The sequence below is a fragment of the Amaranthus tricolor genome, chromosome 16 (assembly GCF_026212465.1).
Source record: "Amaranthus tricolor cultivar Red isolate AtriRed21 chromosome 16, ASM2621246v1, whole genome shotgun sequence".
Lineage (NCBI taxonomy): Eukaryota > Viridiplantae > Streptophyta > Magnoliopsida > Caryophyllales > Amaranthaceae > Amaranthus > Amaranthus tricolor.
Window position 1 is genome coordinate 8,775,612 of NC_080062.1, and position 26,157 is coordinate 8,801,768.

At 36.8% G+C, this 26,157-nt stretch overlaps 1 protein-coding gene across 3 annotated transcripts in view; it reads left to right on the plus strand.

The window, feature by feature from the left end:
• The window catches only part of LOC130802861 (uncharacterized), a 16,685-nt gene extending 6,505 nt beyond the window's left edge, over positions 1-10,180 (plus strand). The window contains exons 2-9 of one of the 3 annotated variants that reach the window (XM_057666962.1): positions 492-555; positions 640-715; positions 1,679-1,767; positions 2,045-2,166; positions 2,316-2,762; positions 2,842-3,048; positions 9,141-9,273; positions 9,349-10,180. In XM_057666962.1, the coding sequence (XP_057522945.1) occupies positions 653-715; positions 1,679-1,767; positions 2,045-2,166; positions 2,316-2,762; positions 2,842-3,048; positions 9,141-9,273; positions 9,349-9,865 (1,578 nt within the window). In that variant the 5' untranslated portion in view covers positions 492-555; positions 640-652 and the 3' untranslated portion in view covers positions 9,866-10,180. The remainder of the gene's footprint in view (positions 1-491; positions 556-639; positions 716-1,678; positions 1,768-2,044; positions 2,167-2,315; positions 2,763-2,841; positions 3,049-9,140; positions 9,274-9,348) is intronic. The other 2 variants (XM_057666964.1, XM_057666963.1) reach the window with 2 other exon arrangements.
• The last annotated feature ends 15,977 nt before the right edge of the window (positions 10,181-26,157 follow it).

Genomic DNA, 26,157 nt, shown 5'->3' on the forward strand with positions numbered 1-26,157 from the left:
ACTCTTAATCTAAGACTTTTGGTTCTCCGTGACCTCCAATGCTTAACCTAATGTGTCCTTTCTCATTTGACACCACACTTAGGCCATGTGGCGCGTCGTTTCTAGACTACTAACTAATATAAGTAACCGCTCTTACTCATTTATCACCCACTCAACAATGTGGCGTGTCGCTTCTAGATGACAACCTAACAACCTTTGCATACTTTTCAATACACTTGCGCATAAAATGTGCAACGCGTCGTTGAGTAGGAGATGCCCCCACGAGAATTGATTTTTGGTTCGTGATCATGGGATGTGACTAAGTTTTACCGAGTTGTTTGTCACTAACCTATTGCTCTCCTCTTCCTTTATATGAGTTGTACAATTTAAGTCGCAAAAAAGTACATGTACGCCTGACTTATTACGGGAAGGAACCCATTGTCATTCCCTCGTGTAGTTGATAAGTTCTTCGGCTTATTATTCTACTTCATATTGATCTTTCTTTTTTTCAGCTTTGAAGAAATTTATCCGAATCGTAATCTACTTGATCGTCATTAATGCTGACAAACATCTTGAGTATGTTTTTTCCCTACTGTTTTTGGTTCTTTTTCTTTTCTAGTGTAGTTATTACATATATAGTTTTTTTTTGGGTTTTTTTAGAGGTAATTAGGTGATGATGGGGAATCGTGGACCAGAGGAAAGAAACAAAACCATGCAACTTCCACATAGGATTCAGGTAATATGATTTAATGTTAAGTTTTTCATTTTAAAATTACATTTTGAGAAATTTTGATTAGTATATTTCATTTTAGCTTTGTGTACTTTGTTTGTCCAAGCTTTGCTAGATGTACATGTGTGCGTATTGAAAGCAAAATCATACTCCATTCATTTCTTTAAAGTGTACCATTTGGTTCAGCATGTTATCCAATGCACTAATTTAATCTTTAATATTATGAATAATTTGTGAATTACAACCTTTAGTTTATTACTTTTGTGAATTATAGCCTCAATGTTTAGTTTTTGCGAATTGCAGCCATCAAAGTTTGCAGGTTCAGGCCCAAACACAAAATTCCGACCATTTTGTTGGTCGGAATTTTAGGTTAAGTGGTTGGAGCTTGTGTTTTTAGCCTGAACTTGTAAACTTTGATGCTTTGGTGGCTGTAATTCGCAAAAATTAAACATTGAGGCTGTAATTCGTAAAAGTGCAAAACTTTAAGGTTGTAATTCATAAATTATTCTTCTAAGTATGCATAAGTAAAATTAAGAAATTTGATTTTGATAAATTTACATTGAGATAAAATAAACAAGAACTCACTATTTTTAGATTATAGATTAAAAATAAAATACAAATAAAGAGTGATTGATAAATAGTGCAAGAATAAAAACTTCAAAATGAATGAAGGGATTATATTGGGTGCCTTAAATTTTTGAGGAAATGTCAACTAATTCTCCATAAATTGATTTTGAGGCTTATTTTACTTCGAGAAAAGTCGTAGCGAACTTTAGAGTGCCATAACTTTTCACTTGGAAGAAAGGCCTTTTCTGTTATATAAGTGAATAGTCTTAGTTGAAATTACTATTATTTGTATCCTCTATCTATGAATATGAGCCTAAGGCTCATAAAAGTGTTGTTAATAATAATCTCCACCTATATAATATTTTGATAGGATAGAAATTTTAATGTTTGATTTCTTTTCAGCAGCAGAAAGTTTGCTACATTTGTGGACATAGGGGCTTCGAAGATGCTTTAATGTGCTGCCCAGAATGTTTAGATAGTTTTGTACATCAGTGAGTCATGGTTGCTCTCTTCCTATTTTTAATGGGGTTTGAAAGAACAAATCTTCTTTGATTTCTTGTAATAAAAAACTCTTATTTAGAGATGACACTAAACATTGCACAAAGGACAATTAATTTTGCAGGATTAGATGTGTAATCTTAACATTATAAAGGAGTAGGGAAGGAACTAAATTGAGTTGGTTATTAGTTAATGTTTTTGAGTAAGATGTCATGGAACTTGATTACTTCAAAATTTTCCTTATTGTTCATTCTTCTTTGCAATTTTTAGATACTGTTTGGGGATAGCACCAGGAAGCATTGATGATACATTTGATTGGTTTTGCGAGTATTGCTCTCCACCTATCGCATTTGAAGATAAAAATTTTCGTGGTGATGTGGAAGATTATCATAGTAATTTCTTTTCCCTGGAATTAGTTTCATTTATGCACAAAACTAGCTTTAGTAAGGAGAAAATTATGCTAATGACCACTATACTAATGTTTATGTTAGTTAGTGGATGATTATGCATACAAATCTAATTTGATATTTTGTGGCTTCAGATGAGAAAGCAATAGTTTCCATCATAGAAGAGGTTGAACCACTATGCATTTTGCCACCTTCTATGGCCTATATAAGCTCAAAAAGAAAGGAATTTAGCGATAAATATCAAGCTGGAACTTCCTCCATAATCATGAGTCATTCGTTGACAAAGCAACCTGATTCATTAGTTTCTCCTTTTATGGAAAATCCTAAAGAAATCATGAGTGGACTAGTTTTACTAACAAGCCGATCAGGGGAGATCACTATTCATGCATTGGATTCCCAAATTGCTGAAGACACTTCAATGACTGGTTCAATATTTGTGGGTCACCCTATGAATTGTAACATTTTACCTTTAATAGGGTGTGAATGCAAGAGACCTAGGACTAAAAGGCGTAGGATATCTTGTTCCTCAAGTAAGAATGCTCTTGCCTCTAAGCTCACCATTTCAAGTGTATCGGCAATAGGTAAACCGTGATAATTTACTTTTATCCATTTCAGTAAAGATTCTTGCTCTTCCTCATATGGTTTAAATTTTGGATTTAGGGGATGAAGAGAGTGGTCAAACTATTGATGGTCAAGAAGTTCTAATGTCTAGAAAGACGGTTAATGAAACAAGCCAAGCTCATAAATATTTAGAAATACCTTTTGTGATGAATGGATTATGTGCGGTGGCTGCTACTCAAGGATGTGCAGTATCGAAGAGTATGATCGGTACATGTCGCAGTGATCTCAGATTGAATGATGATCAAGGTTATTTCTACTACTACTGCTTATTTATATATATTCTTGCTATCCATTTTTTTATTGATAGCATTGTGTGATTTTATTTGGTAAATATTGGACAGACTATTCTCGAAGGTTATGTGTAGTTCACATTTACTTTGCTAAACATTTTTGACTAAACGTTTACTAATATGATATTATAGTTGATATGAGCTCTTTCTATAGATGTTTTTTTATATAAATCTGAACTTATTTTATTTGAACTTGTGTCTCGAACAAATTTTATTGAACTTATGGCTGAATGTAACAAATTTTATTGATATATAGATGTTCACGTGTTATTGTTTGATGAACTTGAGCTGGACATATAACCCTTACTGTTCCTGGCCCTTTATGGCAGAACATGTGAGACAAGTGGCTATCTTTGACATGAGTCATCATGATGCACATGTGTATTTCCCACACATTTTTGTGAGGCTCCTTGTATGTCACTTGTCTACTACATTGTTGGTTATCTCAACTAAATACTTGTTACCCTTCTTAGTTGAAGTAGCATGGAGATAAACTAGATTGTTGGCTATTACAGCAAAACACTTATCAATCTTTCTTAGTTGAGGTCTGAATGGAAATCGTTTCAATTCTTTAGTAAGGTAATCAATCCACATCGCTCCATGACCTACTTGCTTTCAAATTCCCTCAAACGAATTCGTATCCTCCCTTAGACACCCTTTGTGAAATTAGTTCTCTTCTTACATTGTTTTTCCTTAGAAGTTGGGTTGAGTTTAGATGTGATCTGAAAGGTTTTGATTTGGGAAATAAGGGCAAACCCAAAGGTTAAAATAAACTTGATTGTGAAAATTGGGTCATGCCTCATTGCGTTTGGAAACATTTGGTTTAAACATTGGGTTAAGCATGACGTATGGGTCTCTAAGTATACTATACATTGTGATTTGATAATTGATTTGATTTAAAAGTGGGTAAATATATGGCTTACATTGTTGCTACCGTCATTTGTTATCATTCTTATCAACTTGAATTTCTGGAGTCTTGAAATTTCTTCAAAGGTATCATGATTTGAGTGGCTTCCCTTTGGTGCACTACCCACCTGCATCACATTGTTCTACTTCCTTCATAATACTTAACGAGATTGCATGGACCACCTCTAGACCTAGAAGACCATCATCACTCTTTTCAATTCTTTTATCGACATTATCATTGATTGTGTTTTCGTCAAACCCACCTGAATTGCTTATCGCGTACTAAAATCTCTACTTTTAGCTTATAAAAACAACCCAAGGCCTCTAAACAAAACTGCATAGGTTATGAAGGAATAAAAAGCAAGTTTCAAGAGGGAGTCCCATTTGTTTTGAAGATACTAAAACAAACTATGGCCTTTAAATAAAAACCGCAAAGGTCTATAACAAAATCTTCTTTTTTGTGGGATAGAGGGATTATTTATTGAAGATATTAAATATTGAGTTATATAAATGCCGAAAGATTAGTATAAAGCATTCAAGAAGCTTGGAATCTATCCTAAGAATGTTACTAAGATAACAGTAGTTTATAATCTCATGATCATTTTCATACCTTTTCATCATGACTCGAGGTGTGCCTCATTGAGATTTGGGGAAAAGTGCACACTAAAACATGTAATCTTTTTGGATTTTTTTTTTGATTTTGGCACCTAGGCTACAAGTGCCTCCATTTTTTTTGTGTTGGCAATTTAGAGGAGTATATTAACTCAAAAAAAAACCTTTTATAACCTACGCTATAAAAGGAACACTTCCCTAAACATACAAGGGAAGCAACACCAAACTAGAAAGCCAAAAAACCAACAAACAAAACCAGCCAAAACAAACAAGCAAAACCAGAAAAAAGCTCCAACTACAAAAGGAGGCTATTTCTGTTAGCATCATCTAGCCTAGTAGCAACATAAAAAATGATAGTATTAGCAACTTTGACTAGGAGACATAATATTTCCCCCAAACACCTCGGCATTTCGCTGCAACCACACCTGGTAGAGAGTCTCAGTCCAAATCATAGAAGAGATAATAGATTTACTAGTTCTCTTCCTACACGCCTTGTTCATACTCTTCATAGCCATATCAAAAGAAGAAGCCCAAGGGAACTGTAAGAAAAGAAAAGTGAAGTGGTGCACCTTCTGAATGAACTCACAATCATTGAAAAGGTGATCTCTATCCTCAATCCCATGCTGACAAAAGACACAAAGAGCATCACTGATAATGCCCCACTGAATAAGTCGAGCCTTAGTGGGGAGCCTATCTTGAAGAATTTGCCATATGCATACAACTCTTCTAGGAGAAGCCTTATTATTACACCATAACGCCCGCCGTGGAGGCTTTGGCTCAGAAGCAATCCTCTCAAAATAGGCTTTTTTGATGTTGAAGTCCCCGTTAACACACAAACTACTCAGCTGGTTCCTATCACTCACAAGATTCCTGCTATCAATAATTCTAGCCAACATCCAAGACGTTGTACTAGGGACTCCAATCTGCATAATGTCAACTTTCTTAATGTAGTAAGCATTCACCCATTTAATCCATAATCTGTCTTTCTTTGAGGCTAAAGCCCACCAACTCTTAAGGAGAGCAACGTCATTCTAAATCTGAAGCTTACACATATTTAGGTCCCTAAGAGATTTAGGGAGACAAGCATAAGCCCAAGAAATTCTGGGTTTAGACTGCTTCTGAACATCTAGAGACTAAATAAAATCATTACAAACTTACTCAATCATATGAATAACTGACCTAGGAAGCAAGAACACCTGAGCGCAGTAAGCATGAATACCCTGGATAGTACTGTTCACCAATAGAACCCTCTTAGCCATTTAGAGCTCCCTACTGGTCCAGTGTTGAATCTTGATCTTGTCCCCTATCGGCTGATAATCCTAAATACTAATCCTCCAAGGAGAAAGAGGGAAACCCAGATATCTAAAAGGGAGCTCACTTTGTGGAACTCTAATAGTATGCAAAACCCTAACTTCCTCCTTCTCCTGAATACCAACAATGTAAATAGCACTCTTACTACTATTGATCTTCAACCCAGAAACACAAGCAAAATATCAATCATCTCCATGAGATTGAGCATAGAACAGACATCAGGCTTAGTAAAAATAAGCAAATCATTAGCAAATAACAGTTCCATAATCCCCACTTTCTTACATTACGGATGAAATTTGATATCCCCACCCTTCTTCTGTTGAAGAACCCCAGAAAAATACTCCATGGCAATAGCAAAAAGGAAGGGGGACATTGGATCACCTTGCCTGAGGCCCTTAGTAGGAAAAGGCTTAGACGGAAAGCCATTAATCAGAACAGTAAGAAAATGAAGAAATGCACCTCATAATCCACTGAATAAACCGATAAGGGAAACCAAGCTCCTTGAGAACACTCTCCAAAAAAGACCACTCAATCGAGTCATAGGCCTGTGCCATATCCAACTTAATCATGCATCTCAGACTGATATGAGACCAATTATACCCCTTAATGAGATCTGTAGCAAGCAAAACATTATCCATAATTTGCCTCCCAAGAATGAACCCAGACTGAGCTAAGCTCACAATATAACTCACCACCTTTTGCAAACGAGCAGTATGAATCTTGGCATTAATTTTATAGACGACAGAACAAGAGATACGTCTAAAGTCCTTCACCTGACAAGCATTAGCAACTTTGGGGACAAGGGTGATAACAGTGATTTTAACAAGGGAATAAAGAGAAAATTGTTGAACATAAAGTTGTTTTAACTTCTGCTTAACACCCTTCAACATGTGCCACACCTTTTCCATAACATCCCCCGAATGAACAATCTGCCAAACACCTTGAACAATCTCCATGAAGTCTTTATGAGCTGCCAAATAGTTGAGGAAATGAAAAGCCCTTCCTTTACCACTCTCCTTAGGCCTTAACTGACAGATCAAAGGAGTATGGTCAAGCACACCATGATTCAGGTAATGAACCACGTCTTGGTCAAACTTATCCATCCACTGATCATTCACAAAAGCATGATCAATCCTAGAGCATATCCTATCCTTCCATTGAGTTTTATTGTGTCAAGAATACCAATGTCCCACAGAATGAGTAGGGATCAACTGAGCATCTTCAATAACCTGCAAAAAATCTCTCATCTCATAAGCAGAAACAGGCCTACCGTTAATCCTATGTGAGATATCATACACAACATTAAAGTCCCTCATAATACACCAAGGCTTCACCATAGACCCACTAATATAAATCAACTCATGCCACAAATCCTTCTTACCAGCTATACTATTAAGACCATACACCATAGAGAACGAAAAAACCTCCCTACTATGCCTCACAATCACCTTACAAAGCATAGACTGAAGGTGACAAAGAGTTCCAATCACATCAAGCAAACTAGGATCCCACCCAATGAGGATACGAACCCTGTTATGAAACTGCCCATTATGAACCCATTTTCAAGAGCTAGAAATCGAAGCAGTGACCTCATCAATACCCTGATGCTTAACTCTAGTTTCCAATAAACCAACCAAACTCACATTATTCAATTTAAGCTATTTGCCAGTGCTCCTAGCTTTATAGGGCTCACAAAGCCCTCTAGTGCTCCAGGAAGAGAAAATTATTCTTCAAGAATGGGATTTAGAGGTATCCCAACACCATTTGGAGTAGGTACAACATCATGTGCTTTAGCCTGAACCTCCACACTGTTCTGCCTAAGACTGACCAACATTTCGATTATGCTTCCTACCCGTAACTTTAATCCACTCTCCATCCTCTGCACTGGAAGACTCAACCTGTTGCTGACCCTAAGCCCCCTCAGAAGCCCTTGGTTTCTCAACAATAATAGGTCTCACCGCAGTCTGTTTCCTTCTATTATTCCAATGCCCTCCTTGCTCAGTCAATTGCCCCTCATCATGCATATGACCAAGGGTTTGACACTTTTGGCAGAAATGTGAAATCCATTCTATGAAAAAAGCTTGGTCATAAACCTTCCCATTCTCATCCTTAACCATGATAGATTTTGGCAAGGGTTTCGACACATCAACCTCCACCAAAATACGTGCATAAGAAACCCTAATTTTTCTAGCAGTGCATTCATCAGCAGATATGGGCACACCAAGCAAACTACCAATGCTACCAGAGACTTAACTCCCGAAAATTTAGTTGGTAGGTTCAAAAGCCTCACCCAAACTGGGACAACACGCGAAATGTCATGTTTAAAGTCAAACTAATCATCCCATTTACGAATTAACACAGGTCTTTTACCTATCATTTTTTACTACACCTCTTCTTGGACTTAAAAAAGGAGTTTTTTTTTTCAGCCCATGGATGCAACATTATTTGATTATCCATTACGATCCAAAAATTTTGAGTTGACATATTTTCGTTCCAAAAATGAGGCAGAAAAATTTGGAATTTCAATCATTTTCAAGTTTTTTTTATATTATTATTTTATTATTTTTTATATTAGAGCATCAAAGTATTTGATCTATCTTCTTTTATCTCTAAAATAATCCTTATAATGTTTTTTTTTAGAAACAAGCCCAATGATTGTATATTTTTAGTTATCTACTTTTTTGAAGAGTTCTTATTTTGGAATTTAAAATTCAAACTATTTACATTTTATTCTAAATCTTTTATGATATCTATTTTTTGTAAATATTTTATAATTTTTCACGTTTTTGGATATTTTAGGATATTTGGGATTCTAAAATAGTGATTTGAATTTGATCCCAAATCAATGAAACTTCTATTGGATGTATGGAACAATTCACTATGGATTGTACACCTAAATCTCAATGAGGTGAGTTCAAGGATTTAATTGGAGCGGTTAAGGCATGCATTTCTTATTGGAACTTGTTTCGAAATGCACTTGTTGAAGAATTGAGCTTCAACAATAAGATAAGACTTGTTCCTTGAAGCTCATTTGATTGTGTCTTGGGTAGTGACACTTAATAATGGAAGTTATTGATAGATCACATATGAATTATGTCTCAAAATGAAGGTGTTTATGCCTTATTAACCCAACTTAGTCTTTGTATTACGCCTTTTGTTCTTTGGTCTTCAAGAATTGCTTCAAGTATTCGTATTAGCTTATAGTTTTTAATTCTGCAGAAATGGGTATTGGCCTTTTCGAGTTGGGAATTGATCCACTAAGAATTCCCTATGTGCTAAATAGAGAAAGTTCTACTTATCTTAGACAAGGAGCAAAAGCCTTGATGTCTATGAAGCCGTCTTTCTCACCAAGGTATGTGCATTGAGACAACCATAGCCCATAAGGTGGTGAAACATTCATGGAATTGCTTATGTCCATTTATTGTAGGGAGTGTGAAGTGGATACGAAGATTGAGATGAAGGCGTTAAATGAAGACAATCAAGACACTTTGCAAATCAGAGATGTTTCCAATTTCGGAGCTCTTGACTCATCGTTTGTGAAGTCTATTGTGGAAAGCAAACCTTCATTTTGTGCAACTAACCTCACCTCTGGAATGGTTTTAAATGCCGTAAATAGGAATCTTATGGAATACCTTGCTATGACTAATGAACCGCGTGAGCAGATTTTTAGTAAGATTGATAAATTACAAGAAAGCATAACTTATCTAGATGTTTGGAAGGAATATGATGTTGAGATTCAAAAACTTAAAAGTGAACTTGAGGGTGAAAAGGAAAAATTGCAAGAGGTCATTAAGAAGCATCGTCGTTCCATGTGGAAGGTCATTTTTGAACTTGAGACTACTAAAAAGGAGCTTAAAAGAAAGATAGATGAACTTTCGATAAAAACCATGCAAGTTGAAATGGTCAAGGATCTTGGAGCTAGTAAAGCATCAATGCTTGCTTAAAAATAAGGAAGCGTGTGACCCTTTGTTGTTGGGATGCTCGGCACAGAGTGTATATGAGCTTCATCCCTTGTAAAATTGGGATGACATACAAATCGTTGGTAATGTTTCACGCACATTAACGCGCCTTGGGGATAGTTTGCGAAGACAATGTGCAGATTTTGTGAGATGGTGAAGCTTCGTCAAGTTAGGAACCATGTAGCTTGTGTTTTATATGTAATTATATATGTTGTTGAAAAATCATATGCTTGAAATTGTTCCTTAGTAGACTTTTATTGTTGAGAAGTTGGTCCTTAATAAACTTTTTATTTTTGAGAATTTTTTCCTTAGTGTTTAGTATATGTTTGATCATTTTGTCCATTCGCCCATCGTATTTGAAATGCTCGTTATTTGTTTTCTCTAAAGACTTGGTTTTTGGCTCAAATATGTTTATTGGTGTAGATTATTGTGACATTTGAGTGATTTTGAAGTTGAATCATATGTTTTGTAACTCGTGTCTTGTTCTCAATTGTTCGTTTTTATAGTTTGGGTGTTGGAATGAGGTAATTATGCAAGGAAATGGAATGGTTCATCAAATTTCATTTTGTTTAGAGCTCGGTTCACTTGCTTGATTTCCTTTCTCTATTCATGTAGTATTGCCTCGGGCTAGGGAAGTGACTTGAAGTGACGCAATTGTCTTTATTCCTAACACTATCCTTTAACTCAAGGCACCATAACCCATTATGTATGACATCAACTGCCTAAATTTGTCTTTTTTTTTTTTGAGTGTCTCACTCAAAGCATTAGGCGACTTGTTGCTCTTAGTTTAGACCATGGAAACTTCTACAACCTTCTCCATCTTCCTTTGGAGATGTTTTCCTTTAGTGTCGCATAATGCTCCCAACTGGCTTTGGATGAAGGGAGACCCTGCCAAGGAACAAGCACTTCACACTCCGGGGTCTTATACAGCTGGACAACTACTATATCCTCTGGTTGCACGTTGAAGACCAAGTCAGCTGTCTGGGGGGCCAGATCTGTCAGTTCATGAGCCGTGTTGACTGGTTTAAGTTGGGAAACATGAAATATTGGATGAATAAGAGCATGCTGTGGAAGCTCCAATTTGTATGCAACCTTTCTGATTTTTTTGTAAAACTTTGTAAGGACCATAGTAGCGAGGGCCAACTTCTCATTGATACGCATTGCCAGAGATTTTTGTCGATATGCTTGTAGCTTGTGGAATGCATAATCTCCCACTTGAAAAACCACTTCCCAACTTTCACGATCGGCATAATGTTTCATAGCTTGCCATGACTTTACCCAATTAAATTGGATTTCATTCAACATTAAATCCTGTTCTTGTAATAGATGCATGAGACTGCCAACTGTTGTCATTGTATTGACAAAGCGAATCAAGTGGGGTTGTGGTATGTCGCACAAGGCTTGGAAAAGGGGACATGAGAATTGAGGAGTGCGGGGAAGTGTTGTAGCAAAATTCTGCCCAATGAAACCAACTTGACCATATCTGGAAATTTTAAAAAAATAAGATTTTTTAACAATTTTATTCAAAAAACAAGCTTTGGCCAAACTTTATTCCCAAAATAAGCGTTCTTGGCTCTAAAGCTAGGCTTGGTGTATTCTCGCTTTTACTAACAGCGAATTAAAAGAAATGGTCAAAATTTTAGTCAAGCCTGAAGTCGATGTTAGTAACAGCGACTTAAAGGTTGACTGGTCAAACCTTAATGTCGCTGTGACTAACAGCGACTTCAGGCTTGACTAAAATTTTGACTTTTTTGTATGATTTAAACTAGCTGTTGTAAAATTGAAAAATAGTTGTTATGAAGTTGAAAATAACCGTTGTTATTATGTTCTATAAATAACTCCATCATTTCCCTACTTCATTATATCCAAAGTCCATCATTCTTGTTCTAGTTAGTCGATATTGAAGGTAACATAAAGTATTATGTTAGTATTATTCTCAATTTATAAATGTTAATATTATTTTTGAATGTTTACTTGTATTACTATATCATATGTGTTCCGTAGATGTCACAGGAGCATTCTATTGAAGAGCTTTGTGATTGTGGTTATGAAGTTGAAATTAATACAGATTGGAGCGACGTCGATCCTGGTCGTGATTTGTTGCTTGTCCTTTCTACTTGGATGAAGGATTCGGATGCACGTACTTTAGGTGGGTTGCTTCGAAAGGTACCAAATGGCTTGAAAAAGAAAAACAAGAGCTTTAAGATAAGGTATTTAATCTCAAGAGACAAATAGATGATATGGACATAGGAAAGAAGAGATTGAAAGGATTATGAGAAAGTTGAAGAAGCAATCTTAGTTGGCGGCGGTGATTTAACTTAACGAATAAACTATGTAATTTGATATGGATTCGTTGAACATCAATGAAATTGTGTTGAATTTTCGAGAGCATTTCCCCTATTTGAATATGATTGTCTATTTGATTTTGATTAAATTCATACTTAATTCTTGGCGGAATGATTCATCGCCAAAAACTTTGAATAATTAACATCATTTCATTCATAATAAAAATGTGATAATACGATAAAAATATATACATCTACATATATATTACAAATTATACACAATATGTACAAATGTTCAATATACACAAAATGTTACTAATGTTCAATATATACAAACAGTATACTAATGCTAATCCTCCTCCTGTACCCTGTCTAACCGTGACAGTTTACGAAGCCTCCTACGATAGTAAGAGGCTGTCGCATGACGTTCGGGTAGGGGAGGTGATTGATACTGAGATGATCCAGCACCCTGTGAGGACCCGACACCATAGTCGGGGCACGTTAAGTCCACCTCCTCTAGATGAACGTCGACATGATGAGGAGATGACCCCTACTCGTCCATAGTGGTGTCAGGCACAACGACTTCTGGAATGAAGTGCTGAAACTGTGTCCCTAGGAGTATGCCTTGGGCAATCTCCCGTACAGGATCCTCCTGGGTGGAGCTGATGATAGCTGCAATGCTCTGTGCCTGCATTAAGCCTGAAGTATTAATGAAATGTATAACATGAAAGTTCTATGGATAATAATCAACGTTGAAGAATACTTACAAATTGTGTCATCGTCGGTGCTGCGGGAGCGTACTGGGCGGCCGCGATGATACCTCGTGGTGTCATCCATCGACGAGTGATGGAGAGGACCACGACATGTAATCCACCGAAGTAGGTGCGCCTACAGCCTTGATCGACGCACCTTGGGCCAGCAGTTCTAGCCTGTGATCCCAACGAGCTATATGGCGCCAGTTGATCTCCAACAAGTTCTTGGGCTCCCGACCCTTGCGTGAGTTGTGATGGACATTCGCCACTGTGTCACAAGGCGGCGGGATGCCCTGTACCATCCCAAATTGGGGCAGGTACGCGCTCAGGGAGATGCACTTCGACTATGTCAAAGCATATCAAAGGTACAGAGGCTCTCCACGCCCCTGACAATATCCCTGAGTGCTGAGGCAATGCAGCGTATGCCTCAGCGGGGTAAGGGTCCCATCGAAACTACACGTGAAAATGTAATTAATAAATTACGTAATGTGATAGTTACAAGAGTAGTAAGTGAAGTCTTTACCTGGTCAGCTCGAAGTAGATCGAATTGATTGCGGTAGAACCCCATGCCAGATCCTGTGTGGGTCCTTGTACGTCTATCAAAGGACCACCGCGATTCATACGGCACATGTGGGGGTAGAAGAATTGGTGGCGCAAATGCACCACATCCCATAGTCCTCATCGGTTGCCCAATGAGAATGTGCTCCCACGCCCAAAGTTATGAATTACAGATATAAGTAAGTAAACGAAACATAAGAACAAATTAAGAAACAAAGCGTTAACATGTAAAGTTAGTATTACCTGGAGAATAATCAGGGGCCCGACGATCTTCTTCACGTTCTTCCGTGAAGCGTCACACAGTCTCTTGTACAGATAAGCTAGGGCTGCGGAACCCCAGCTGTAACCGAAGATGACCTCCTATGGCGCATCAAGCAACGTCAAGTACAAAAGCTGTAACCTGTTGCCAGTCTTGTCGGAGAACAAGACAGCACCAATCAGATATAAGAGATATGCCTTATGGTAGCCTCATCAGTACCTTCAGGGAGGTGCGAGAAGTTCTGCGCAAGCCATGTTACGCGCAACCCACTCCTTTTGGCTACCTTTGGGGGAGGTTGGACTCCTAATACCCTATGCACTATATCTTGCCAACTTTCGAGCTGGTGTCCAACGATACAGACGGCATGTCCCTCGATGGGAAGCCGTGTAAGCACAGCTACGTCATGTAAAGTGACAGTAGCTTCACCTAGAGGTAGGTGGAAGGTATGTGTTTCTTAGCGCCACCGCTCGACTAAAGCCGTGACTAGTGCCCAATTGACTCTCCCATAAGCTATGAGGAGAAAGTCGTACAACCTCGTTCGTTGAATATACGAGATGATCCATGCGTCAATCTCCCATGGAGCAGAGTCGGGATGCCTGGTGTATATGGTCTCTGTGTCGGACACCTGAAGGCAAAGATTATGTTAGCATAAAGTTAAAGTATTAAGGCATATACATACAAAATACTAAAGTTGACTAACCTGGACATCCCATAGTACACTGCTCCTGTGATCCGCCTGCATCCTCAGCACATTAGGGTCGCGAGGGCCTGGAGCTGCTGGATCCATCTCTACTGTAGTTGAACAATAACTTAGTTGTAGTTATGATTATACGTAAAAAGACTTAAGAAATACTCAAATTGTTTACTTATGTTATTTATTTGTTTCTATAGTCTTTATGTTTTTATACTCAAACACAGATATTGTTTACCTTGACGTGCAAGTTCTAGTGTTGTGACCTTCACTACCACACTGTTGACAAGTGTTGCGTCTCCTTGATCCTTCGTCCATCTCGTTGGTGATTCTCCTTGACTTAGGTCTCCCTAGTCCACGAATGTGATCTGGATCGTGTATCACCTCAACACCGGTGTATTGAGGCCATGACCTCTTATCAATAAACGACATGAATATGGATTCATATGTATTAACATAGCTTTGGGTAGTGTAGCAGGAGTCCACAAAACGCTCATACGATAAGTGTCTTTTAATACAAACGACAAGAACATGAGAACAAGGTAAGTGATATATGGAAGGTTTGTTACAAGTGCATTTCATCTCTTACCGTAGAGACCATAATTGATGGGTCTTCAGCAACACAGTTTCTAATAACAAATTGGTCTTTCACCATTTGTCGCACCACAGAGACCTTAATTGATGGGTCTTCAGCAACACAATATCTAATAACATTGTTAATCACGGAAGATGTCAAATGAATGTGTCCAGCTGACACAATTTCAGTACTTAATACACAACCCCCATACTTCCCTTTATATGTAACAATCTCCCATGAAGGTGAATAGGAGCTCTTCCTAGCCCTTAGCCTCCAAGCACACCCTCTCCTACACTTCAAGGTGAGCACAGTTTAATTCGAAGTCTCAGTTCGGTACTCAATGTTCCTACGAATATGATACAATCTAACAGCGTCCAACAAGGCATCCTTATTATCAAACATCATACCCTTTTGAAACTCTCCTTCATCGGTGTAGGTTGTATCACATGCCCAAAACCTCCAAGAGTTGTCCTCAACTTGTTCATCTAGAGAGGGAACTAGTGCATAAGGTGTAGGAGCAATGATTGTTGGAATGTTGCCTAAGGTCATGTCATTAGCTAGAGCCTCCTCATCAACACCCACTTCGTCCTCAAAAGGAGCTTCAACGAATTCATTACTCTCACTATTAACATCATCCTAAGGTTCATTTGTATCTTCTAAGTTAAAAGTATCATCATTAGAAGGAGAAGAGGAAGATGGCATAATGAGATTTTGGGTTTCTTGGGTAGGGAAGGGCGTAGGAGAAGGAGCAGAAGAAGTTACATTCAGGAATACATTTGTTTCTACAACATTGACATCTTGATTCCCTAGGGGTACCTCTTCTACATATAACTCTAAAGAAGGAATAGAGGTAGATTTTGAATACTCCCACATTGCATCTATAGCCTCCTCATCCTCAACCGGAAGAGCTAACAATTCTCCACTCATATTATATTTAAAACTTACATTAACAGTACTTCTTGTAGTGTCAATGCCAATCTTAGTGCATATAAAATGTTTAAGTTCATTCAAATCCATGTTTGAGTTGCATGCAAACAGTTTACGTCTTCCCCCAACATACTTAACATTGCTACTACTTGATCGAATTGAACCATTCCAAAAACATACAACAGTCACACGAAATGAAGCCATTTCTACAATAATACGTACAGAATCAACATCACCATCAAGTTCATAAATATATACATATATAACAACATTGATTAAATTTAGTGTTTGCATTCAAACATTTTCTACATTAAATTCATGAACAAACAACCTCATTAAACTCAAACACGAAATGGCCATCCGTTTATGGATGGAATGCTATGCTTCGTACCATCTTGGTGCCCTGTAGACGGAAAAGTTCATGCTAAAAGATACTTAGAAAAATCTTGTCTCAGTCAGAAATAATGTAGGAAGGGAAAACATGAAGACGCACTATTTTTAGAACAAAGAGAGATGCCACTGTGAGAGTTGTGAAAGGATGCTTAAGACAAATAAAATGAGCGTATTTGGTGAATCGATCCACCACCACTACAATAGTATCAAATCCGTTGGACTTGGGGAGGTCCTCGACAAAGTCCATTGAAATGTGTTCCCAGACTTTTGTTGGAATAGGAAGGGGGGATAAAAGACCAGCTGGAGTTCGGTAGGAGGCCTTTTGTTGTTGACAAACCAAACACTCCTTTACATGATTGCTAATTTGTTTTCGCAATTCGTCCCAAAACTATTCAGCCGCTACACGTAGATAGGTCTTTAATTTGCTGGTGTGCCCACCCAAAGGTGAATCATGATATTCCCTCAAAAGTACCGAAATGAAGGGAGAAGACTTAGTTAGCACATAACATCCCTTAAAAAACATTTTATCATCAAACAAGGAAAAACCAATCGCCCCCGCTTCATTTTCTGCCAAAGTAGACTTGATCTGATTGAGTGAAATCTTGGTTCACTTCTGCTTAGAGTAGAGAATAATTAATGCCACATGAGCTTACTAGAGAACCCAATTTACTTGACGAAATTTCTCGCCTTGATCAGGCATCTGTTGTTGCCTTGTTTGTCTAGCTGAAGGAATCTTTCTTTAGTTGAGCCGTCAAGAAATTTGCGCATATCCACTAACAAACCGACGGGAATACCCCATCAAGCCCAAGAAACCCCGTAATTGTTCCAAATTCCGTGGGACTAGTTTGTCTTAGTTGCATCCACAACCACACCTTTTGAAATAATAATGTGATCCAAATATGTCACTTCATAAACCCCAAAAGCATATTTCTTCCTATTAACAATCAATTGATGTTCCCGCAGTGTTACCGTGGCGACATGTGAAGTATGACCTTGTTCATTGATGCTGTAGATAAGAATGTCATCAAAGTAAACTAAAATAAATTTCTATAGGAATGGTCCAAATACCTCATTCATACGGGACTGGAAGGTGGTCGGTGCGTTTGTGAGACCGAACGACATCACAAGAAACTCGCTGTGACCCTCGTGAGTCTGAAAAGGGGTTTTAGAGACATCCTCGGCTTTCATTCGAATTTGATGATGATCCGACTTAAGGTCGAGTTTAGTAAAAATTGTAGCTTCGTATAACTCATCAAGAAACTCGTCAATCACTGGTATTGGGTTTTTTCGGCCACAGTTCCTCGGTTCAACGCCCTATAGTCGACGCAAAAATGCCAGTAACCATCATTCTGCTTTACTAAACCAACCAGGCTAGAAAACGGATTCGTTGAAGGCCAAATTGTACCTTCCTTTAGCATATCTTGCACCAACCTTTCAATTTCCTGTCTTTTGAAAATGCAGGTAGCGGTTAGGACGAACACTCACTGGGTCTGCCCTATCCTTCAAACAAATAGCATGGTCATGACTACGTGGTAGCGATAACTGATCCATCTCTTGAAAGACCTTCTGAAACTGACCCAATATACTCTCCGAGAAATGTGGCACATCTACTGTTCCTTCCATCTTCAAAAATCAGACCACAGTTTTACAAGACCCTTGCTCCTTCATTTTTGAGAGCTCGCAACATTGCTTTCATTGACATCTTAGAACAAATAAGAGAAGGATCCCCACAAATTTTGATATCCCTACCTTGCCACTGAAAATGCATTGTTATGAATGGTGTGACTTGAGAGCACATTTGGTGTGTGCATTCATGTGGTGACTTTTGGGATGGAATCCCATAAGTATGTCATGAATGGGTGTATTAAGTTTTGTCTTAATATTTGTGGTTTATGATGATGATTAAAGTATGGATTAATGAGGTAATGAAGTATGAGTTATTCATGGGAGTTGTGGGACATAATGAAGAAGTTCAAAGGTTTAAGATGCTCTACTTTGCAAGTCGAGCAATACTGTCAGAAGCCCTCTGAAGTGCCGCTCGACCAGCTCGCTCGACCGAGCGAGCTTCAGAATGGGTCGAGCAAGCAGACAGAATGCAACCAGAAACTTTCTGTAGTCCGCTCGACCAGGCTGCTCGACCGAGCGAGTCTCTGCTTTGGTCGAGCGATGTCTCTGATGCTCCTAAGATGCTGTTTTTGACTCTTCAAGTTCTTGAAGATGTTTATTATCATTTATTCGTAGTTTTAATTTACTTAATGTTACTTAGTGTGATCTCTCCTATAAATAGAGAGTTCTTATTGTAATAATCAACATCCACAAAATACACCCCAAGCCAAACACTAGCCTATATCTCTTCTCTATTGTAATTCTCCATATTTGAGAGTTCTTTGAATGATAATATAAGAGATACTACACATCGGAGGACGTAGCCTTAGTTGGGTGAATCTCGTTAAATCTTTGTGTCATTTTATTGCTTTACTTTCTCCTACAAATATCGATATCATTGATAGCGTAATTTGTTTGTCACTAAACTTCATACATTCGATCTTGGCAATATTGGAGTTTGAAACACATTGTTCGAACTCTAATACACCATCGTTTTCACGCATAATTCGCTTGCTCTAATCAGTAACATCCGGTCCCAAAGAAGCCAACCATTGAATCCCAAAGAAAATCCTTGCATTCACCTTGTCCCCGAACTTCCTCGCTGGTACCTAAAGTTACCGCAAATTGATGGCAATTGGAGCAAGGTAACTTCAATTCTTGTACTAATTATGAGGAAATAAGATTGTTATTAGCCCCGGAGTTGATCATGACTATCAATTATTTTCCTGCAATATCCCTTAATAATTTCATGGTCCAAAAATTGCTTAAGCCCGCTATTGTTCGAAGCGAAATGCGGGCCATGGTAATCTCGTCTTCATCCATACTTTGAAGAACTTCTTCATGCTCCAGTTCTTCCAAGTCCACTTTTTCATCTATCAACAAAATACTCTTGAAGGCATTAAGCGGGTTCTTGGATCATTCCACTCCATACTCGCATCAAAGACACAACAAAGAGATTGACAAGTGAACAGCTTTTCCAGCAAGCTGTAAGCTCCACAACAAATTTTATTGGGTCAGACCATTTGACTTGTTAGTTGTTAAGAAAACACAAAACAGAGGAAGACACAATAAACAACAACACAGAGGAAGACACAACATATTTTTTCAATTTAAAACATAAAACATAAAATAAAAAGAAAAAAGTTAACGATTTTGGACGATATTTGACGGAAAAAATTAGAAAAAGGTTATGGTTGTAACACACTTAATGACACGAGGATATCATTGATGATCGAAAAAACTTGGGGGTACCATTAATATAGTGCAAAAACTTAGAGGTACGATAATTTTCTTGTTTTTAAAAAATAGTTATTGCAAGTTCATCCAAAACAGATTAGGATGCCTGGCAGTAATAGTTTCAAGGAACTGAGAAGAACAAGACCATCAAGAAGAGATTTTGGGAATTTGAGAATTTAGTCCAGAGAAACATCATTGATTACTACACAAGAGTCACCGATGTAGCTAATCAAATGAAGATGCAAAGAGATGAGACTAAAGATGTTGTCAATAAAATCCTGAGCATTGTGACAAAAACATATTATGTTGCAGTCGCCATGATAGAAATCACAAAGGGCTTATCAACTGTAACGTATTAAAGGTGGTAGGCGTAGAAACAAATCGTAAACAAAAGGACAAAGACGACTCTAGAAGGTGCATTTCAGAGTAGTCACAAAAATAAGAATGACAAGAAGCCAAAAGTTAGAAACGCTTAACGCTTCTAAGAATGCAATTGATTAAAAAGGCAAGTTTTCTTCATGTGAAATTTGCAAGAGAACTAATCAAGTAGAGAGTGATAAATACGAGTCTCAGTGTAACTGTAACCATTGCAAGTGGTTTGGCCATGGAGAAAGATTGCGAAGGAAGCAGACTCAAGCACACGTGCAAGCACAAATTTTAGATGAAGTAGGTCACTTGTTTACTGTGCATAAAGATGGACAAGATTCAACTATTGATTGGTTAATTGACAGTGGTGCAGTAACCACATGACCAAAGATTCATCCATCATTGAATTGTATGTTAGGTTTTCGAAAGTGGATAAGATTGAAGATTCTAAGTTATGCCACGTAACAATCACTGAACTAACAGAATATCATGAAGCAATTTAGTATTTAAAATGGAAAGTTTCCAACGAGAAGAGATTTAGATTATTGAGAAGAATGAGACATGGAAACTCATAGAGAAGCCATCCATAAGAAAGCCATTAGAGTAAAGTAGATCTACAAAATCAAGACTAAACCATATGCTTTTTTTAAAACATAAAGCAACACTTAAGTCAAAGGCTATTCTAAGCGGTTCGACATCAAATACTATGAGACATTTGCACTTGTCTTAAGGCATAACACTATTTGAACAATCTTAGCTCTAGCCGCCTCAAAAGGGATGGAAGTTACATCAAATGTAAATATGAGGCAGTATAAGGTGGGTATACCCATACTTGCCCTCCCTATATTTACAAAATACTACTTTATATCAATTTTGCATATTATTTTAATTCTATTGAAAAAAAAATTAAGGATATTAAATTTATCTTATTATATGTATGATTTAAATAATATAAGATATACAATTAAATTTTTATGGAATTGCAATTGTATGGACCGTGTATAACACTGTCTTGGAGTAAATGTGAGGCAGATATAAGGTGGGTATACCCATGATGGGTATAACCAATTGGCCATAGTGAGTGGGAATGGGTTTTAATGCATAGTATGAAAATTTTATCCGTCATGGGTGGTGGCTATGGAATGTTTAGGTGGGTATGGGTTTGGAGAAGGGCACACCGCACTTACCTGCGCATCTTGCCTTCCCTAAGTTACTTATCAAGTTTTTGAAAAGTCATAATCAACTTCACCTAGGAGCAACAAAGAGACTCCTAGCATGGAACAAAAACTCCCCCATTACATCACGTAACGTTCATTGTGTAGCCTGTATGAGAGTTATTGCGACATTCATTCCCGTTATATAGCAGTGCATGAATTCTCATGGTCAAAACTCCGCATTATCGATATGTGACGTGAATGTTTTTTGTCTCCACGTTAAAATTTCATTTATACCCATTAACTTTAATTATGAAGATCACTTAAAATATGGTTACTCATAATTTTAGTGTAAACGACGATGTATTAGAGTTTGAACAATGTGTTTCAAACTCCAATATTACCAAGATCGAGTGTATGAAGTTTTAGTGACAAACAAATTACGCTATCAATGATATCAATGTTTGTAGGAGAAAATAAAGCAATAAAACGACACAAGGATTTAACGAGGTTCACCCAACTAAAGCTACGTCCTCCGGTGTGTAGTATCTCTTATATTATCAAAAAGGAGTTCAAAGAACTCTCAAATATGGAGAATTACAATAGAGAAGAGATATAGGCTAGTGTTTGGCTTGGGGTGTATTTGTGGATGTGTCTTTTGATGAATGAGAGCTCTCTATTTATAGGAGAGATCATACTAAGTAACATTAAGTACATTAAAGCTATGATTAAATGATAATGAAACATCTCTAAGTACATGAAGAGTCATAAAACAACATTCTAGAGTATCAGAGACTTCGCTCGACCAAAGTAGAGGTTCGCTCGGTCGAGTGACTTGGTCGAGCGGACTTCAGGAAGCTTCTGGCTGCATTTTGTCTGCTCGCTCGACCCAACCTGAAGCTCGCTCGGTCGAGCGAGCTGGTCGAGCGGCCCTTCAAAAGGCTTCTGACAGTATTGCTCGACTTGCATAGTAGAGCATCTTGATTCAACCTTTCCACTTCTTCATTAAGTCCCATAACTCTCACACTTCATTACCTTATTAATCCATACTTAATCACCATCATAAATCAATCATCAAAACTTAACTTAATACACCCACATTAACACATTCATGAATGCACCTCATCAAATGTGCACTCAAGTCACACCAATCACAACATTTAGTTTTCAAACAAAACAATTAGTAAGTTTATTTAATTATGCACTAGAAATAGCTCATATTGTGCAATCATAATAGCTATTGGGCATATCATTGCATAACAACAGTAAACTAACAGAGAATATGCAATGATAAGTTCAAAATTCTTTGTGTTTTTTTCAAGAATTCACACCGCGTCGACCATAATTCGCGTTATTACTTTGCAACACCGCGACTAATTCGCAAACCCATCTTGCAATTGTGATTTTTTTTTTTTTGCATGCTTCTAAGATATATGAAAGGAACATTAGGCTAAGATATTCAGTTTCAGACCATAAATACTAGTTCAAGAGTACTTGGTTTCACATATAGTGAGGAGCACATGTATCCATTGTTATACTGATTCTACAATAGCAATTTCTAAGAATCATATCTTTTATGCAAGACAATTAAAAGTATCATTTTGTCTGAGAAGCTGATAATAATGGTGAAGTCATGCTAGTTGGTAATGATGGAGAAAATCAATTAGCTGTCATTTTCACTAAAGCACTTCAATGGACATATTCAAGAAGTTCAGAGGCTTACATGGAGTGAAGACCAAAAGTCTCCGGGTCCAATTAGACAAAGCATATGTGTTTAGAATTGCCAATTGTTATCATAAATAGTCTATTATAGCCAACTCCTATATGAATATATATTCATATCCACTATCAAGGGTCTAACTATATGAATATATATTTCTTCGGTTTCAAGTTACGATAGACTAAAAGTAAAATGATTCATTAAATTATGTGTATTTCATATTTATGTGAAGTTGCCGATGATATTTGCTATCAAGGATCAATGGAAAACAACCTCTAACAATCTTATCACTTACAAAGGTAAGATTTCTGACATCCAACCCTTCTAAACCCCACCCTAGGTGGGACCATGGGACCGTCCAGACATGATATAACTAACCGCAACAGGTTCAGTTGGGTTTCACGCTAAATTTCTTGTGTTGATTTTTCAGTCTTATAACTATGCTTGTTTACATGCTGTTAGATAATTCTTATCCCTTTATTTTAAGCCTTGGCCATTCTCAATCAGTTGCCTGTTGGCGGATTTTATGTCTATATGCTGATCGTCACAACTTTGTAGATTACTAAACGAGCCAGGGTACAACATCAAAAGGTCTATATATTTATTTCTCCGTCAGGCCAGCAAAGGTTATTTTTGTTATCTCTGAACTTGAAATGTGGGCAAGCTAGTCCTGGGGCAGTCAGTACTTGGCAATGGCATTATTTAGTTCATTTCCTGCTGATAGCTGAACATTTAAATATGTGGTTGTAGGAGTTGGGGCTTGACTTCATTTTTCAAATCTCTAATTATGCATAACTTTTAAAAAGCCGAATATCAATAGATTGCACATTATGACGAATCAAATAAGATCTCACGTGACTGTTTTATTTTATAGATTAAGACTAAAATACAAATTAAAACAAATTGAAATCAAATGTTGTACGTTGGGGAGTCAATGGGCTGGGCCTTCAGCCCGTTTTTAGAAGGGCTTTGTAATGGTCAGACTGAAAATAGGTCGGGCCTAAAACGGACTCTACTATTATTAAAATGAAATGGGCTATAAAAGGGCTCAATAAGGATCGAAAAGGGGCCTTTATAAATAGCATAATTAATGTATAATTTAAACAATATAAATGACAATGTCAAATAGTATTATTAAAATTTTTCAATTTAATTATTATAAATGATTATTTAGTTGCTATAAGTTTATAAATAGGGATTAAAATGATTTCTAATAATAAAAATGGACCAGGTTGGGCTTTCAAAGCACAATCCATTTAAAGCCCATATAAAGTTTAAGGGACCCTTATCTAACCCGACCCATATTTACTTAAGCCCGGCCCGACTTTACCCTTATCCATCCATTGAACACCCCTAGTTGTACATATGTGGACAGTGAACCCTCCTTTTTCATGGCTTCTTCTCTTCTAACACCGTCAGTGTATGGAATCGTTGATTATTTCTTGCGAAAAACTCGAGTTTTGTGTTTGGTGGCAATAAGAGCGTTTGACAAGCAAAGATGTGCCAAGAATGTTTTACATAGTTAGATGAGGTTGCTTTTCATATTAAGAAAAGCTGTAATCAAAGAGGGAGATCCTCTGTTTTTACTGATTTTGTAATGATAAATTCATTGGCTTTGTAAATTTTGGTAGTTGGATGAATTGTTATTAGTATGTAATCTACAAATCTAGCCCTTATTTGTCTACTTCTTCATATCAAGATTATGTGATTGCTTTAGTATGTAATCTACGAAAGACGAGTTTATTGATCAAATAAAGAAGTATGATGTTGGAGTCCAAGTTGCTTGTTTATTTGCTTGTTTTTTTTGATTCTAAAATTTCATTTGCTTAATCATACCACAATAATATTCTTCATTGTTGATTTTGATATGTTATTATGATTTCTTTCAATACATCCTTTTGGGAATCATGATTTATGACTAAAGATTTTTTTTGAGTTGATGACTCTTTGGTCGCATTCTACTTATGGGTATGGGTTGTCGTCTTCGATTCTTTTTTAGACTCTACTTATAATTTCTATGAGGAGATATTCTAGATATAATGATGCTAATGATAAATGACTAAGGGTGTTCAGCGGGATGGGGGCCAATTTTAGTTGGTTTTTGGGTGGGTTTAGTAAAGGTTGGGCACAAGATAATCGAGTCCAATCGAAAAAAAATATTATTATATTTTGGAAATATGGGCTTTAAATAATTTTGAATCTTCAATTCTTTCTGCTTCTAACACCTAATTCCTAATCCCAAATTCTTTTTCCTCTCAATTACCAAGGCATATGCATATCAAACGTTCTATATTTTCTTATTTGATAACCTTTTTTCTTATTTTTAATATCATGAGCTCTATGTATTTACACAATTGCCATTAATTCATCACTTTTTTCATCTTCTCTTAATCACTTTTCCCATGTCTCCACCCCTTTTTTCCCCTTAAAATTAGTGCTAAATCAAATTGGAAATATAATTTAAACAAAATCTCATATAAATATAATTTAACTTCTTTATATATGAAAAGTTTTATAACTTTTCTCTTCATGTATGGTATATTTCAAGCGTAAACCAATAATATGAAACATATGAAGTAGTAGTTTTTGAAATGTTCAGGAAAACTAGAACATTGAGAGGAATTGAAAAACTATACTCCTTCGTACGAATAAATTTGCTCCATTTTCCATTTAAGTTTCTTTCAATACATTTCACATATTGATTTTTTGATATAACCTAATTCCTTTTACTCAATTTTGCTTTTTTATTTTTAAATACTTCATTGCTTTAAGCCATTATACTTAATTTCTTAATCCACAGTAAAAAGCTTGTAAAACTAATTAATTGGACATAAAGGTGTTTATTTGGATCATTGGGTCCATTTCGGGTCACGTGTTACGAGTCGGTTTAAATTCGGGTTTTGCGTCCATATTGATTTTTACATAATTTTAAATCCATTTTAAAGTCGGGTCAAGTTGAATTCAGTTATAAGATCAGGTAAATATCAAATGGTCAGATTTGTTTTAAACACCTGAATTGTAAGGAGTATACTTTTGTTTTGCTGGTTAAGAAGTCTAAAACTGCTCACGTACTTTGAAAATGTCTCTCTTCATAAGTAGCGCTCTTAGGAATTGCTATAAGATAATGATAAATACTAAGAATTTTTTCATGTATTATTGTGTCATTTGAGTTTGCATTAATTTATTTTAAATACGTGAGAATTTTTTTAATTATATGGTGCAAATTTAAAGGATAAAAAATATTATTATTCAT